This window comes from Passer montanus, unplaced genomic scaffold (assembly GCF_014805655.1).
Source record: "Passer montanus isolate IOZ18808 unplaced genomic scaffold, ASM1480565v1 scaffold19, whole genome shotgun sequence".
NCBI classification, from domain to species: domain Eukaryota; kingdom Metazoa; phylum Chordata; class Aves; order Passeriformes; family Passeridae; genus Passer; species Passer montanus.
Genome location: NW_024366480.1, coordinates 8467998 through 8486566, shown reverse-complemented (window position 1 = coordinate 8486566; position 18569 = coordinate 8467998). Strand labels below are relative to the sequence as shown.

The 18569-nt window shown below is 38.6% G+C and overlaps 1 protein-coding gene across 2 annotated transcripts in view; it reads left to right on the top strand.

The window, feature by feature from the left end:
* LDLRAD4 (low density lipoprotein receptor class A domain containing 4) overlaps positions 1–18569 on the top strand; it is a 235347-nt gene that overhangs the window by 87550 nt on the left and 129228 nt on the right. For both annotated transcript variants that reach the window (XM_039706288.1, XM_039706287.1), the window contains exon 3: positions 4777–4917. In XM_039706288.1, coding sequence (XP_039562222.1) covers positions 4777–4917 — 141 coding nt within the window. The remainder of the gene's footprint in view (positions 1–4776; positions 4918–18569) is intronic.

Genomic DNA, 18569 nt, shown 5'->3' with positions numbered 1-18569 from the left:
TCAATATGACACTTGGTTGCTTTTTTTCCTTGGCCTGTGGTTGGGCTTACATTAGAAAAACAAACAGCACTTAGCTATAATTAAAAGTGCCCTACGGTAAGTGGGATGACAAAACAATGGGAATACTGTTCATATGGATGAAGTCAAGTGTAAATGAAGTCTAAAAGAATTAAGTTGAATGCAAGGATAAAATTATCTTGTTGGCTAGGCACAGAAAGTATAAAATAAGCCTACCCAATACAACAGATCTTGCATTTCACAGTAAAAAATCTGATCAGGGTAGTTTTTTTGTATCATGAGGCAAATCCATCTTTTGCTGTAGCAACAGAAACATAACCTTCAATTAACTATTTAAAACTATTTGAAATGCAGTTGTATATTGGTAATTGTAGAGAGTTTTATGCATACAAGTATCTACCTTGGACATGTGTGCAATATACTTATTTATACTACTTGCATTCAGTTTCTAAAAATAGGAAATATTCATAATAGTATTCTTAGAATTCCTTTTTTTTCAAGATAGTCAAGTTCTACTTGGAAGTACCTTTATTAAAATTTTATGTTGAAGAACCACTGTATCATATAGTTGTTTTTTTTTTTTTTAAGTATGCTTCAGACATAATTATGAACATAGTAAGACGACATAACCTTCAATTAACTATTTAAAACTATTTGAAATGCAGTTGTATATTGGTAATTGTAGAGAGTTTTATGCATACAAGTATCTACCTTGGACATGTGTGCAATATACTTATTTATACTACTTGCATTCAGTTTCTAAAAATAGGAAATATTCATAATAGTATTCTTAGAATTCCTTTTTTTTTCAAGATAATCAAGTTCTACCTGGAAGTACATTTATTAAAATTTTGTGTTGAAGAACCACTGTACCATATAGTTGTTTTTTTTTTTTTTTTTAAAGTATGCTCCAGACATAATTATGAACATAATAAGACATAATTATAAGAAGGGTTGATAATTTTCAACCTCCAGTAGCTGTCATCCTGCTTCAGGTTTAGCTGTAGTCAGAGTCTTGCTGACCAACTGACTGATGTTTCACTAATTGCCACTTGAAAATGAAAAGGGAAACTGTCTAGCTTTGAAACATTATTCATGAAAGAAGGATCATGCTGGCATGTTTTCAGAACAGGATCTTTCCCCCCTGTCTTGTCTAGACAGGCCAAGTACAAGACTTTGTACTGAAAAGGGCTCTCTGGTGTGTCATTAGGCACAGTGGTTTAGTCTGGACTGGTCTGGATTCCCTGGTCAGAGTGTTTTGAGGTCACTCCTTGTATTTTGGTACAGACCTCTGCAGGTTTATTTCAGTTTGAAAATACTCTAATATTTGCTTTCTACTACCTCCCTCAACCTGATTTTGATCCGTTTTGCTTTACAAGGAAGGGTTCTTCTCTGGTTTTAGTAAAAGCACTGTTTAAATGCATTCACTAAGCAAACTAATTTAAGGTACTGAATTTTTGTTACAAGTTGCAAATACCAGATGCTAAGTATATTCTATGGTCAGAAGTATCTGTATTTTCATTGAATAATCTGTTGAATTAATGTATCATATTCCTGCAATACATTTTTTCTTTGAATATTTCTTTCAGACTTCAACAGGATGTGATTATGCAGACTAAGGTTTGCAATTTTGTGTCCTCCATTAGATATTACATTTTGTTGGATATAGATGTTACTTTTGCAGATGCATGAGTGAGAAAAAGAGGAGCCCCACTGATACGCAGGCACTGCTCAGCACTAACCAGAACATCACTGTGACATCAACACTGTCCTACAACACTGTCCAACACTGATTATTTGGATCACAAATCCAGATAGCCACCAGCGGGTCTGTTGTAAAGAAAGTTAACTCCATCCCAGTCAGGGCCAGTAGAGGATGACTGCTTCATTGGCAAATAGATTTGGTGGGAGACCAGAAGGCAACACGCTTTTTGACAACATGCCCCATTTTCAAATCAACACAGAATTCCTGTGGTATTGTGAGCAACCTTCCAGTCAATGTGGCGCATCAAAAATGCGACAAGAGGCCTCATGACTTTTTTTTTTAAAATGCATTTTCACAATGGCTATTTTCACATGTGTGAGGGAATGATGAAATAGCCTTTATATTTTACAAGAAAAGTTGATTGAGTCTGCTTTTTGATTCTAAATTTCAGTGTGGTCTGTTATCTATGACAACCCTCCCCCTTCACCTTAAATCACAAATCCTTTCTTCTGGTTAGTCCTCTTATGATAATGTTAGTTAAACCCCAGAACTTTTAATACTTTAATATAGCTATGAAAAATGTAATGCTTCATCTAGTCTTTTGTGTGAAAACCGTGTAATCTGGTGGCAAACAGACACCTTGAGTTCTTAGCTTTTACACTGTTTTTGACTTGACATCTTGCTTGAGCATTTTATATCAGTCATGGGAGAAGCATGGAAAGCATTACATTAGGACTCAGCACAAAGGCACAGGAAAGCAGTAAAAGCTAGCCAAAGTAGGATTCCACATATTCTTACTGCAATATGGTGATTGGTTCTTTCTAATAGAAGCATTATGTTCTTTACCACTCTAATTTAACCCTGTGTGATATTCTTCTTTTAAGATACCTGGGAAGTTTGAATCCTTTCAAGGTGACTTTTCTAACCTTCCAAGACAGCTTTGTTCATTTCTTGTTCCAGTTTCTTCATGAAATTGCAGAAATGAGTCCTAAAGCATTGTAATTATCAGATTGCTAATATTGAGCCTGGTTTTTTAAGTCTCCTTTCCAGAAGTAATTGTTAATGACCTTTTCAGTTCCATGGGTTTCAAAGACTTACTTCATTTGGTTATGATTTTTTTACAGTCTATACTCAGAAAGAATCTAAGCCCTTCAATGCCTCTTCAGTTCTTTGTTGTTGCAGAGAAGAACAGAGTAACAAACAGAAGGAAATAATTTGTTTGTACAGTATTTTATTCTACAATTTTAATAGGTCAGGGACTGCAGGGTTGGACTGAAAAAAAGCTTAAATTTGAGGATCTCATTTAGGCAAATACTTGTTTTATAAGTACACTTTCACCAAGCAAAATAGATCAGTTTTTTCCTCCACAGGAAATGCTTGTTTTCCTTGCTTTTCATACCTTCTATTTATATTCCTAAGTAACATTTTATATGTTACACATATTTATGCATACAGTTTTTTATTGCAGCAGGTTCTTGCTGGTACGTGTACCAAAACATCATTAATACTCTTGAAAAGTGTTCAGAGTGAAGTCTGCAAATTGCTTTTATCTATAAAACAAATGAAAAAGGAGAATGAATTTGCTCCCTTTCTCAATTTCTTTTCCCTCTCCTTTGCTATTACCATGCTTGCATTACGCAACAGACACGTGTCACAGCTTGGTAACTGATTTAGGGACTTTTTAGAATGGGAGGTCCTGTTGTCTCAGTTCAGACTAAGTTAAGATTAAAGCAAAGTCTTCTGCTGATACTGTTGAAGATGAACAAATTCTTCCTCTTTGCTGGGAAGGACCAGAAATCATCTCTCTGAAGCAGAATCAACCAGCCCATACTGTAGTCTTAGGGAAGCCCAGGGTTCAGGGAATGGCACTCCTTTAATAACCTGCTTGTGAGAGTTTCTAATTCTGTCTACTTTGCCTCTGCTTGTGAATGACAATCACCAGAATTTGTCAACATACTAGTAGTGTAATCATTAAATTTTAGTTTGTCTAGATATAGTGTGTTCTCTGTTCTGTACGTGTATTTTACTTTGGAGCAATCCTAGTGAGAAAGCTTTTCATAACTGTGTGTATATTTTTGTGAACGTTTCCTAAGTACATCTCCAGTGCTTCCTATAAAGTATACTTGGTCTCATAGGAATTGTTCCCATGACAGAATCATATTTAGGGGAAACTGTTCTCCTCTTTTTTTGGTAAAAATAAAGTGTAAAAGCTACAGCATGCCTGCATTTAGCATTCAGACATCTTATAGGCATTTTAGAAGTTTACTGACTTTTAAAGAGCACTAGCATGTGGGACTTTAATGTACAGACACCAAGTGCTTGACTGTAATTAGGTGGGAGACTGGCAAATTGGCTTTGGGAAGGTAGTTAGGAATAATTGTCTGTGTCTGAACAGGATTGTTCCTGGTTACAAACTATACTGTTGCCTTACAGCTGATGCAAGGGTTTTTTTTTAATGTGGGACAATTACTATTTTTATTAATACTACTGTCTTGCCCCAGATATGCAAGGTGCCACAAACATATATGAGAACATAGTCTTTGTCCAAAGTGAACTATAATCAACTGCAACTATAATGAACTACAAAAAAATATTGCATATTATTAAAAAAGGTGAATTTTCCCAAGTGGCAAATCTGGTTTACCAATGATTTGATACTGGTGATCAGGAATGTGTCACTTCTATATTTATACAATGTATCGGTGCCACAAACATATATGAGAACATAGTCTTTGTCCAAAGTGAACTATAATAAACTACAACTATAATGAATTACAAAAAAATATTGCATATTATTAAAAAGGTGAATTTTCCCAAGTGGCAAATTTGGTTTACCAATGGTTTGATACTGGTGATCAGGAATTTGTCACTTCTATATTTATACAATGTATAAATGCTGTAAGGAAAAAACATTTTTGTGTTGGTGTTGAAATGCCAAAGACCCACCCACCATTATAGCATCTAGTTGAAAAAGATTGTCATTTTAGCACTGAAGAAGGGTAGGCATCAATTTTCTCACAAATTTTTGTTTTGGTTTTTTCTTTGCCTTTCAGAGTGCAAATTCACCTGCGCCAGTGGTAAATGCTTGTATCTTGGTTCACTGATTTGTAACCAACAGAATGACTGTGGGGATAACAGTGATGAAGAGAACTGCCTGCTTGTAACAGAGCATCCACCTCCAGGCATCTTTAGCTGTGAGTATTGGCTCCTTGTGTGCATCCACGTATGTCAAATATGTCTGGTTACCTCAGAAATCAGTCTTTTTGGAAACTTGATCTGCAGTATGATATCAAGGGAGCATGAGACAGAGAAAGTAAATAATATTTTTCTCAGAACTAGCAGGGATTTGTGACACACTTTTCCCAGGATTCTAAACATATAAATTTTTAGTTATTCGAAGGGAGTTTGTGCTATGGACATTGTGGTTATAATCATGTGTATTATATGTGACCTCTGAGAAAGAATAATTAAATATTTGTTTTCCAAGATTCTACAAAATATTCTGTGCTCTGTCTGTGTAAGAGTCTTTATATGCTATTAAGAATATCAAGAAAATTATAATTTTCTGTTCATAATTCCTATTAGTTTTATTGGTGCTGAGATCAGCATCATTTGGTAGGTTACTGACGTTTGTAGGTATATATTTAAAATATCTTTAGTTGCTATTCTTCAGTGCATAAATATTACACACAGAGTTCCAGAGTTTATAACAGGAATTGCTTTCTTAGTGATTTGCCCTCAGTCACGTACAATGAAGCCAAACTTTGCTTTTGCTTTTGTTTCTAGTGCAATAATTTATTTTTAAACTACAATTCAGCTTTCTGGATGGGTGATAAATTTTCCAGTAAGGTTTCTTATACACAGGTGCAATAGATGTATGTTATGTTACTTCTGCTTTCCAAACGGTTTTGTTCTGCCCATACTGACATCCTTCAGTATTCTATTTCACTTTTGGTTGTGACTATATCTTAGTAATATCAGTTTTGTTATATTGTTATTAGTAATAGCAATTATGAGCAGCACATACGTGTAATTTTTGTAATTAATGCTTGGGGCTATAAGCAGGACAGAAGATGGAGTCAGGTGTTGAATGTACGCCTGTCCTTCTGTACCCTCTAACCTCCAAGTGGACATGTTCCAAAATACTCTAAATCATTTAAATCTTGTACTTTGTATTATTTTGATACCTCTGCAGTGATTTCAGTGGCTTTGAAATAATAATGACCTGTGTATTCTTTTAGGCTATTTCATTTTATTTTTGTTTTAATTTATTTAGTTTTGAGTGGAACTCTCTCCCAAGTCCCAGGACAAGCCATAGTTTTGGTTTTTTTTTGACTGGGGTATTGTACAGCTCTTCTTTTAAACCAAACTAGCACGACTGTTTGTCCAAAAGTGGCCACAAAACCTGCAGTGGTAGCAGGTGGAAGGAAGAGCTTTGGTGATGAGCAGCAGCTGTGGCATCGCAGGTGGTGGCCCTGCACAGCTGCAGTGTGACGGTGGCACCCTGTGAGTTCCTAGGTGGAGCCTCTTAGGTGGAGCTCCCAAGCCCTTCTTCATCCTGAGGCCATCCTGAGGGCACCGGTGATTTTGCAGTATCCCTCTGTGCTGGTGGCAGTCACGTGGTGATCAAGTATCATCTTGGCACCTTCTCCTCAAAAGCCCTTTGGACTCTATAAATGGTTACTTGTTTGACCCAGGATCTGCAAGCTTCCTGGTCTTCCCCTAAGTCACATGTGTCCCCTCTGGTCTTGCTGTAGATCATGAAGACAGACCTGCCTGGTCACTTGGTGAGTCATCCCCCTAGCCTCCAGCGACATGAAGTTTGTGCCAGCCAAACCAAACCAAATGTGTCTCTGAAAAACCTTCAGCAAAAGGTTCCCTACTGCTTTCCTGAGAATTGCAGTTGGTGCATTTAATGATCCTGTCTCTGGAAAGTCGTGCAAGTTGGCAGCAGTTGTCTTACTTTTCAGTGGGCTTGGTGGAGAAAGACAGTCAGCTTCCTCCTCCAATCAGCCTTTTACAGCTGTGGGTGTTTTTCTTAAACACCCATCCATGGGTGTTAAAAAAAAACCCCAACAAACAAAACACCCCCCCCCCAAGTTTGTTCATGTGAATTATGTTTCCTTAAATCTGTTAGAGTTACGAATTTTCTCTGACTGCTTCTAAAATATGGTGTCCAATAGGCCTACTAACTGAGATCTCCTAAGTGCTGAGGGAAGAGGGGTAATTACATGAATAGTCTTATTATTAAGTCTTTCAAGAACTTTGAATTTGCTGGGTTTGCAACAACATTGGAAATGAGGAATTGGATGCATTGCTAGGAGCATTTGGAAATGTTTAATTTTTTGCTTACCTTGTGGCAGATACAGCAGCTCATGATTTGTTGCATTTGGGGATATTGACAGGGACTGTATTGTTTCGTTGTAATAGGGACTGTGTGACGAGTGCTGTTAAATAAAGGGACTTCGGTTTTAAGTAAAAAACCCCAACCAAATCCCAGTGAAACAGGATCTTAATGGTGAAACAAAGAGAAAAAGAAGATCAAAGCCAGACAGGAAAATAATACAACCATAAGCTGTATTTAAATTATATTTACCATGTTCTGGCTATTAAACAGACTACTACACGGTAGAAATCAGTGCCAGTTGGTAATAGGAAACAAGATTATTATGGACACGTCAGTTGTGTTGGCTTATTCCAGCTCTGAAAAAATGTTTTTAGAATACATGCTGAAGTGAGGTCCCCAGGCCTTAGAGGGATGACATGTTGAATTAAGAAATGTGTGCATGCTTTTGCTCAATGATTTTAATGGGGATCCCTACCAGAGCACACCAGAGTGTATGCTCTTGAAATGTCCCAGCTGAGCAGGCTGCCTTTCAACACAGAAGTACATACATTCATTGCTCTCTCATTAGTAACAAGACAGTAATACAGCTCAGTAAGAAGAAAATTAGTATTAAAAAAAAATCACTTGAGGAATGTTAAACCAAGTATTTCTTTCTGGTCAGTGTTACATACAAGCCCTGTTCTTGCATCTTCTTACTTGTGTGCAGTTCTTAAATGGGAAAGAAACTGTTGAAAGGAGCCACTTATTAGTTTGTGCTGGTTAACATCCAAGCAGGGTATCCTGTTTCTCCCTGGTACTGCCCTTGTCTTTACCTACAACACGTCATCACTACAAGCAGTATGCCTTCCCCTCTGCTGTTTGTTCAAAGAACCCCTTTGTCATGCTATATTCAAACCTTCTATCCTCCTGTGATGAAAAATATATTAATCTCATTTCACAGTTACACAGAGACTGCCCCCAAACAATGTCTAAATAAATAAATTTTTATATGAAAGTTCCGCTTTAGTTTATTTAAGCAGTATGTGCCGTGTTAGTGGTACCCCATGCTTCCCAGCTGCTGAAGCATTTCTCGTTTGTGTTCTTGCCAGCAGCCAAATCCAGAATGTGTTGTTGGAGCTTCTTGTTCAGTTTAGTTAAGTTGCATGGGCAATGGCATAGAAATAATTTTTTTTTGTGGGTAACGTGGTCCCTGGATCTCATGATTATAGGAGATGCTATCTTACTGTTAGAGGAGTTCACATCTCCTAGATCTCGTGTTCCTCTCTCCTTGCCATTCTCATATGGCTCCTGTGTGCTAACTGTTAATTCAGTCTTTTAAGTCATAGAATGGTTGGGGTTGGAAGGGACCCCAAAGATCATCTAGTTCCAACCCTCCTGCCATGGTCAGAGACACCTTCTATGAGAACAGATTGTTTTAAAATCCCATCCAACCTGGCCTTGAAGACTCCTAAGGATGTGGCACTCACAGCTTCTGTGGGCAACCTTTTCCAGTGTCTTACCACTCTCACAGTACAGGATTTCTTCCTGCTACCTAATCTAAAACCTATTCTCCTTCAGGCCATTCCCCTTTGTCCTATCATTACATGCCCTTGTAAAAATGTTGCTGCTGAACTCAATGTCTCAGTGTGTGCAAAGGAAAACAAAAAGTGTATCTCTGAAGCCCTTTGGTTGTCTTAATTTTCCTTTGCTGAGTTATAGGTAGGTCTGCCTTATGCTGCTGTGTGGGCAATTCACTCTGTATAGCACAGAGACATTGGAGGACAGCTGGGAAAATCCAAGGTGCATTAGAGTCTGATTTTAGATGAGACAGCAGTCCAGAAAGTTGATCAAAATACATGCTGAGGCATTTCAGCTGAACATGTTAAGGTAACAGCTTTCTTGGTTTACACCGGGGTGCAGGTTTGGTGTTGAAGCACACCTCCCCTCCTCCGTGAGGACACCCAGTGCTGCTGCACCTCTCCCTGCAGCTCGCCTTGTGCAGAGCCCATGTCACCTTTCAGTAGGGCTACTTGGTTTTGTTTGCATCAGCTGTAAAGACTTATTGATTGAGATAATGGAGATGACTGTTCTTTTAAGACTACTTGGAGGTCAAGGGTGTATTTAACAGCACAAAGCCGCGATAGGAAAAATGAGGCAAAGAGTAGGATTTTAAACATTGCAGACTTGGCCTTGGCAGCAGCTTGCCACTCCATGTGACCTGGAGAATTTGGACTCCAAAGAACTGAAACAATGTGCCTGCATCTAGAAGGACACAGTTCATTTGTTTGAGCATTTCCCTTTGTTTCACAACAAATGATCAGCCTGCCTTGTCCTGCTAAAAGTAAATTAGATTTTAAAATGGGAAGTGTACTCTGTTGTCTGCAGACTGCCGTGTCCAAGTCATGTCTCATTGAGAAGGGTTGTGGTGGTGAAGATTTTAGGGTTTTTAATTGTTTGCTGGAAGACAGTACAGGTAGTTGTCTTTGCTGTGATCTGTATGTATTCGTGGGCATATCAAACACAAATATTGACATGCTTGAGAATTTACAGAAGAATAAAATAAGTGAGAACAAATCCTTCTTGTCATGTGCAAATTATGTCTACATCAAATTTCAAGTTGTCAGCATTGATGGAGGTGATGTGTCATGGCTGTTTTGGCATAGAAGAGTTTGCTGTAGGAGTTCATTTTCCTCTGCAAGGTAAAAAAACCCAAACAAATCAAATATATAGCTCTCCCTTTCACCATCCCCACCTACTGCTGTCAGCTCTGAGCTTTGTAGGGATCTGCAGGGGGTTGGAGAATGATTCTGTTTTAAAAACAAAAAGCTCAATCAAAGGAAAATATTTTGTTTAAAGAGACCTTTGGCATCCCCCTCTGACTGTGACACCGAATTTGTGCAGATAAAAACAAGTACTTAGATTTACATTTTGATTGTGCTTCTGCTTTCATGTGTGCCGGGCTGTCCCACTTCAGGTGAAATTTATCCATTTCTTTAAATATTTAGCAGTCTAGCGTTGATGTTAATGAAAGTCTGGCACTGCTATTTTGAGCATTGCAACAATGATAGTAATTTTCAGTGTCAGATTACTGCTTCTCGGAGGAAAAGGGAGATGGGAGGAGGGAAGAGCAGAAAAAAAAAATTGTTTCGGCTCTAATAGAGTTTGTCATCAGCCTGGCTGTGCCAGACAGATGGATCATGAATACTGTCTAGACGCTCTCTGCCTGAGTGGAGCTGTGGTCTCTAAGGACAAGCAGTGAGACGCCGGCTTAAGTGACTGGGGAAAGTCAGGACGTGCTCCCCTCTCAGCCCGCAGCGAGCCGGCTGATCCCGCCCGTGCTGGGAGCCGCTCGATACCGAGCCCAGCTGAAGCTCGGCTCTGTGGGGCTTTGGGGGCGAAGGAGAGGGAGGGATGTTGTTACGATAGTATTGATTTCAGTGCGTCTGCCCAGGGACTGCGGGGTGATTTAGCTGGGAGTATGGATCTCGGGAAGGGGTGGATTGGGAGAGTCATCATCTGGCCATAGAGCACACGCTTTAAAAGACTCCGCGGTCACCTGTATTTATCAACCGCTTTAGTCACAGCATACGCTGGAAAATGCTTACTTACTTGCTTATGTTTTCTTTATTTGGCCACTTGTTCAGAAGGATTCATCTGTTTCCCTACCCGGGGCTCCCAGTGTCCCCGGCTGTTAAGGTGAGGTTTCATGAGGCTGCCTTTGGAAAGGAGAAGCTCTGGTGACCAGGTGAGACCCATAGCCTAGGGCACATCCTGTGCTATTTAGCCATCTCCCATGCTGTTACTTGTCCCTTCTCTGTCACCAAGCACAATTAATGATAAGGAAATTTCTAATGTAGATGGAGTGATAAATATTTTTTGATCAGCAAAATTTTAACAAAAACTCATTTTGATACACATGCTAACTTATTTAAAAAGCAGGAGGTTCTCTGGGGTTCAGATTGAGGTATAAATCATAGCGCTTTGGATTTTAGTTCTTTGTGTATGTCACTAAATACTACATAGATATTTTTATTTAGAAAATCCAATTGATTTTCAGCCTATAGTGCAGTCCTGTTTGTTGAAGTGCTATAATCAGGTTCTGTGCTTTGTTCTGAAATAATTTCCTCCTTGCATATTTTTAAAGTACATTATGGAACACTAGCAATTAATATGACCTTGAAAATTTGAATAACAGCAAAACATTAAAGTGACTTTTGTATATTATTTTCCTAAAATTTTGTATTTTGAAAAATACTGTATTCCCTGGCTTTTAGTAAATGAAATAGAATCCTGGTCCCGTGAATGCTGTAACAAAACTGCAGTGGAATTCAGTATGTTAGAGTTTACCTATTCTTCCTCTAAGGCCTTACACTGTGAGTGACTTGGACAAGCCAGACACACACACACTCACACATATGTGGCCAATAACAACCATGACGTGCTGGTACAAAATTAGTTATTTGCATCTGCTTACGAACAGGGCTGAACTGGGCTCCTGGTAAGGAATTTCCACTTCACAAAGTTCACAGCTGAACATCAGTCACATATTTATGGCTAATGAAAGAAAAATTCACAATACTGTGCAGATGAAAATGTGGGCATCTCGGTTGCTCTGAAATGCTATTTTGTTCATTCTCATAGTTTGTAAGGCATTTGTATCACATTTAATCAAGATCTAGAAAAACTGTTCTTTAAAGTTATTTGTATTTGCTCTTCATATAGATTTAATTCACTCTTCCTTCAATTCCTGTTAACTTTTAGGAAACTTCATCCATTACTAAACATTACTTCTCAGTATGATCACGCTGGGTAATCCTTGTGATTTCTCCTGTTCCCTTTTTTGGCTACCGATTTCTTACAAATGCAAATTGTAAGCTCTCAAAGTATACTGTGTGGTAAAGTCTTCATTCAAAGACTGATTTTTATGTATCTTAGAAAGTGATTAAGCTTCAGGTTGGAAATCTCAAAGCAGTAGTGCCAGGCATGATGGGACTTTGTATCTTACAGATACACTTGGCTCTTCAAGACACCAGAGCTCCTCCTGGACCTTTGTGAGCCTGGGAAATGACCTGCCCCACACACTGAGGGCATCCTTTTTACACACTGGCTATCCACTAGAAGTGCATGGTATAAACATTTCATCACTGCGGGTGTAAAACTCAAATATGAAAACCACAGTACAGTTTCATACCACAGGCAAGATCCTCCCCCTGGAAAGAGAATAAACTGTGAGGCAATTATTTTCAGACATTATTTCACATACATCTAGTCGGTGCTTGAACATGACATCAGAAATCATTAAGGTTGTAACTGAGCAACTTTTGTTACTTTTATTTTCAGTCCACGTTAGTAAATATTGTCCATTGCTGCCCTTCCCTGCTATGTTTTCATTTGCAGGGTACTGCAAATGAAAACCTAGACAGCTAGGTTTGCCTAGCTAAACCTCTGTAAGTTTTAGATGCAGTTCTAAAATCTTGCTGTGTGAATTTTACAGCCACAGCTTTCCCCATCATTCATTCAAGTCACATTGGTTATTGCTGGTAAATACTCCTTAGGAGGAGCACTGCATTTGTACTGTTTGCACTTGGCTACTACAAGCCTGGAGGAGCCACTGGGAACTATTTCTTTATACAGCATTGGCAGCTGTTCAGGTGTTTAGGCAGAATGAAGATAACTTATATTTTCTTATAGTTTAAACTGTTTTGTGAAGGTTTAATAAAAAATAATGTTTAAAAAAATCCTCACAAGAAAAGGACATGAAGTCAGACTAGATCACCTTCCTTCTCTAAGAATGTTGCAGACTGTGATGTTTGATTGCTTTTCATTCTGCAGTTGTGTATCTGACCATTTATCTCCAGAAATTCTTCATCTCCCTGATGAAATGAACCATTTTAACTTTTCTTAAGCAGGCTCATCTTCTACTTCTGCTGTAAGGTAACAACTTTATAGATCAAGGTGAATTGGGAGTTTGCTTGTTAAGTTCTGCTGTGAATACCTGCACGCTGAAATATTTTTGACTGAAGTTTCTGTGTAAATTAACAGCATCATGCTGTTAATTTACACAGAAACTGAAAATCCATGCTTTTCAGTGATCTCTAAAATGGTCTGTATTGTGAGTGAAATTTTGTTTTTCCATGTAGTGTTTAACCAAAGCATGATGCTTTGGTCATTAGCATGTAGCTATTTTTCTCAGACTGGAAAGCCTGAGAAACCCTTATGCTCTCCACAGTTTTGCAAGTGCTTGAAATTGGCACAAGCCACTGTTGTCTCTTGTGGTTTCTCCTTCACTTTTTCTCGTACAAGTGTTTGTACAGGCACACAGGGGTTGGGTTGGAGACTGGTCTGGTTCTGATGAGATCTGAGAAACTTCCACTTGGTTTTGGCTGGTGTCATGTCCTTGGTTCTGTTCTCAGCTGAGCTGTGCAGACTTTTGTGCCTGCACAAAAGCAGAGGGAGATACGAGTGGCTCTGTTCAGTGGTGGCTTATCCTTGACTGGTTTAAGGTTTCTGTGCCTTAGTCCCTGTCCCTCTAAAGTACATGCTAAATAGACCTTTCCCTGAATACAAGAGTTTGGGAATTAAGAACTAACAGTTGCTTTCCCCCTTTTCCTTAATTCTGAAAATCTCATTATTTGTCACTTTTTGTAATAGAAAAATAGAAATATGAAGCAGAAGAGTGAAGCATCAGACTGGGTCTCTTCGGGCCATCCATGGGCTTGGGCTCTTTTGGACTGAACCCAGGCTAGTACTATGTAATATACCATTTTGATAACCAAGTGCAGCTTGGCTTAAGTCGTGGGGCTTTATGGGAACAATGCTAGCTAGTTAAATTACTGCATAGGAACAGCTCTCCTGGGTCAGATCAAAGGCCCAGCTAGCTCACCATCAAATCTAGCACTAGCCAGTTGCTAAGTGAAAGAGTAAAAGCAAATTAGATAAACAGTTCTGCTTTTCCCAGTAAACCTAATTCCTTGGAGAAATGCTTCACTGCTTTGCAAGGAAGAGCATGGGATTATGTCCTCTGGAGAGAATTCAGCATTTAGAAAGGGCAGAATTGGGGTAAGGAGAAAACGCCTCATTTCTGAAGTGTGAGAATAAGCGAAGATCCACCAACCCCTTGCTAACCAGTAGATGTGTGGGCACCGTTGGCTTCTTCTGTATGCAATGCATACTTTTCATGTTAAGGCATTCTGAATGTAGGACATGAGCTAGAAGGTGCTGAATTCATGTCAGCTAGAAAGACTATTTGCCTAGGTCTTTTCACTTACTTTGTGAGGTACATGGACTTTTAGTTTCTCTAAGTTCACTGGTTTTTTCCTGAGTGACATTGTGGGTTTTTTTAGTCAGGATTTGTGGACTGTGTGTCAGCCTTATAGCTAATGGTGAACCAAGTTCATCTTGCAGCCTTAATTTGTCTTGGCTGTTTAAGAAAACAAACTCACACACAAAGCCTACTGCACGTAGAAAACACAGTTGTCACCTGTGACTGTGTAGCACACAGGCACCAGATACCGTGGGTGTATGCGTGTATCTTAGAGCAGACTTAGGCTTATTTTTGTTTTCTATACATGCATGTTGTGTGCAAACCTAAGGAGTGAATACAGACTGGTTAGAGTTAAAAAAAATACCAGCAACATAGAAATATCTACAATCAGCTTCTACAAAAACACAAATTAGTATTTCTATTTTGTTTAAAAACAACTGTTCTTTTAATTACAGGTTAAGGCTTAAAATCATGACTAAAAGAGAATTTCACATTCTATTTAGAACATAAATGAGACAGTGGAACCAATTCTTTATGCTGAGTTACTGTTAGGAGCTAACAGAAAACAGATCAGGACAGTGAGTTGCTAAGTCAATTGTGTTTTGTCTGTGTTAGGTGACTTTTCTAACTTAACAATGCAGTCTAAGGTGCTAGAGATTTATCGAACACAGCATTGTCCAACTAGACATGATAAGATCACAGGTCTACTTATCTTTCCAGCAGTATTGCTACACTGATAGTTCCTTCCTTCCTTCTCAGTTTCCTCCTTCTTTCCTTCTGTTCAGTATCACTGTGTAATAGTTTCATGAAAGCAAGACACATGAGGGATCTGGGGGGATAGAGATAATAGTGATGCATTATGTGAATACTGAGTCTGACACCTAGTAGCACCTTGATAGAAATAGAAAGCTGTGATCACAGTATTAAAATATGCTAACAAGCTGAAGGAGCTAATGGGCTTAATTTTTACAGTGCAGATGTTAATCCAGCACTTGTGCTGAATGCAATAACAAATGTGTGGGGGCTGATGGTGATGTTATTGTGTTCTTGGCAGCACAGTCCTCCAAAACAATCTTCCTTTCTTTGATATTTTTCTAAGAGTTAGAATGTTCTTTTTTGTGGTCTAAGATAACAAATGTATAAACAGATTGGTATGACTAAGGCTGGTTAGGCTAGAGCCATCTTTATTTAAATGGACATTCTGTAAGAATCGATGTACCCCTATGTTTGGTGATGGAGATTGCTGTTCCAGTTCTTGGGTAGTTCGTGTTCCACGTCTCCTACTAAATTTCAGATTGTTTTATTATTGTTGGTTTCAAAACTGAGCTCATCTAGCCAGAATAAACTATTTGCTTTGAGAAACTGTAGCGCTACAGTCTGATAGCTCAACTCCCAGTCTTTCCCAGAGAGGAGTCAATAGTCTCCTGGAACAGTCACAGTGGCCTGTATTCCACTCCAGTGCCTCAGCCTCACCACCCACCTCATGGCATTTCAAATGGTCACACTCTTCCTTTGTGTTCAGTGCTTTGCAGCTAAGGAGAGTGATACTGCTGTCCTGTGGAACCTTTCAGCTCTTTCAATAGAAAATTATCTTGACTCACTTCCAGCAGATTTGGATATTCCTAAACAAATTACCTTTTGTACCAGTCAAGGATTTGCTAGACGTTGATGGGGATCATGATGTTGCAAACCTCTCTGCTTTTTTTTTTTTTTCCCCTCTCCCAAAAAAAAGTACTGGCTTGTTTAATTACCAGCAGGAAAGGTGCACGTGGCTTTTGTGTGTAATAATGTGCATTTCTCACTGTGAATACCTGTCACTTTTGATAGGCTGTTACAGTGTAGATGATCAGTAAACTGGCCCTGAGTATTCAGGGCTGGTGGTGCTCCTCCAGCAAATAAATTTGCTGCAGTATAGAGCACAGGTTTCAAACCATCTCCCCTTTTGACAAGCATCTTAGATAATGTGTAAGGAAAATAAATTTCACTGGTGTTAGAAAACTAAAAAGGAAGGACTGAAATGATATGAGGAATGGAAGACTTGGCAATTAGTGAATAAGGCTTGCCACCAGTTCCAAGTTTGCTTGACATCTCTGCCACCAACTTCCTGTGCAATCCTGATGAAATAATTCTTTGTTTTCTTTCTGAATTCCCTTATTTAAAAAAGGGAGATAATGAATGTTCATCTACTTTGCAGAAGTAATAAAAGAAGATGAAATTTTTATGTGGTTGAAAAACACAAAAAGGGACGTTAAGCTGTAATAGTCTCAGAAAATGAGTAATATGTACTGGAAAAAAGTGCAATTATAAGCTGACAGAATGAAAAAAAAAATTGAAAGTATGTGCTTTGTGTTGTACATTAACATTGACACATACTGTCCATTATTAATACATGTATATTTTAATTTTTCACTTGTGTGGCAACAAGGAGCTGGATATGCTAGATAGTTTCTAAGTAGGTACATAAAAATTTGGTACATAATTTGTATTAAAATGTGAGTAGAGACAAAAGATGAGGAGAGAGTTTTATCAGTCAACTGCAATTCCACAATTGAAGCAGAATATCCTAAAACATGGTGAATGTAATGCAATATAATGATGTTTGGTGGTGTGTTAGTGAAGTTTGAAAAAGAACTTTGGAAGGATTTAATCAAATGAGGTCACCAGTCAACAGAATGATGAATTAAATTCAATCTTGATTAATGCAAGTAATTCATACTGGAGGGCAAAGTATTATACATTTTATTAGGTCCTAATTAATTGTGTAATTTAAGGGAAAGGACCACTAAAAAGCATCGCTATGAAAGGCTGAATGAAGATCTCTTTAGAGAATAGAGTTGTGGTCAGATTAAGTATTTTGAGTCAATAAAAATAGGATGTGTAATGTTATGATGCTGCTACATAAATCAACATTTAACCTTTATTTAGGATGATGTGTTGCTGCAGCACAGAAACATACTGTGGATGTAGAAAACATAGGAAAAAAACCAGAAGGAATCTGGATATGTATAGAGCCCAAATATTTTGGAATAATTTGCTTTTGAGTCTAAGTAAAGGGTGGGGAGATAAAAAGATACGGAGAACTATGGGTGTGGAACAGAGGTGGCTCAGGCACTTGGTGTGTGTGGTAAGATTAGAAGATCATTCAGTACAACTCAAAGCTGCTACAAAAGAAATCTTTTCGCTGACTTTAGACTGTATTCCTCATGACCATGCAATGCTTTTGAGGCCAGGATTTAGTAATACTTAAAGAAAGGAATCTTCTCAATACCAAGTCCACTTGTGTGTAATTTATCCAGGGGGTAGTCGTTAAGAAATGTATAAGAGGGATTCAGTTAATTTCTAGCTACAAGATCATGTTGAGAGCTTGGGAAGAGGACATTTTCTCATTCTTTTGGAGAACTGAACATTCTTATCTGGGAGGACTGCGTGTGGGTTCCTAAATTTGGTGTGAAACTGAAATCCTTAATAAGTGGCTTGTAATACTCCTCATGGCAGCTATGATCAAAATCCTTATGTGCAGTTTCCTTGACTTAAGTACTTACTGATATTGCGTGTAACAACCCTCTGTCATATCTTACAACACAGAAATCTCGTCATATCTTACAACACAGAAATCTCGACTGTCTTGAGTATCTATCTTTCATAGAAGGTGGTTATCTAGTGAGGCTGGCACACTGCATTGCTCAACAAGTGCAAACTGTGGTATCTCTGCCAGCCTGTGCTGGATTCCTACTGCACACCATGCTGCAGCCCTGGGAGGGGCGTTGAGCACATTTCCAGCACAGGAGAGCACGCTGATGGGAAGAGTTTACTAGAAATTACAAAGGAAGCCGGTTTATGCAAGCAAGAATTAGAATTAAATGTGTTGCAATATGGATTGGTATTTGATTCTTTGAAGTTTCCTACAGCCCTTCTGTCCATTCAAGTCATGCAGTTAAACCAGATCCTCAGAAATGTCTACTCCTTAAACATGATGTACTGAACATTAATGCCCAACATTAGTGGACAGCACTTGTGGGTCTTCTCTTTTTGTAGGAGGTGATAACAGTTTCTTTGCCTATTGCAACATGAGCTCTCCATTAATTAGGACTTTGGGAGAGAAATGTGTGTAGGCTGTGAACATGCAGAGTGATGCAGAGAGGTGGGAAACAGATGTGTGGTCATATATGCAGCAGCCAGCTATTACTCAGATACCATCCGCCTGCTAATTAGTGCCTGGAATGTTGAATAATGTTGGTGTTTCTGTGATTGCTTGA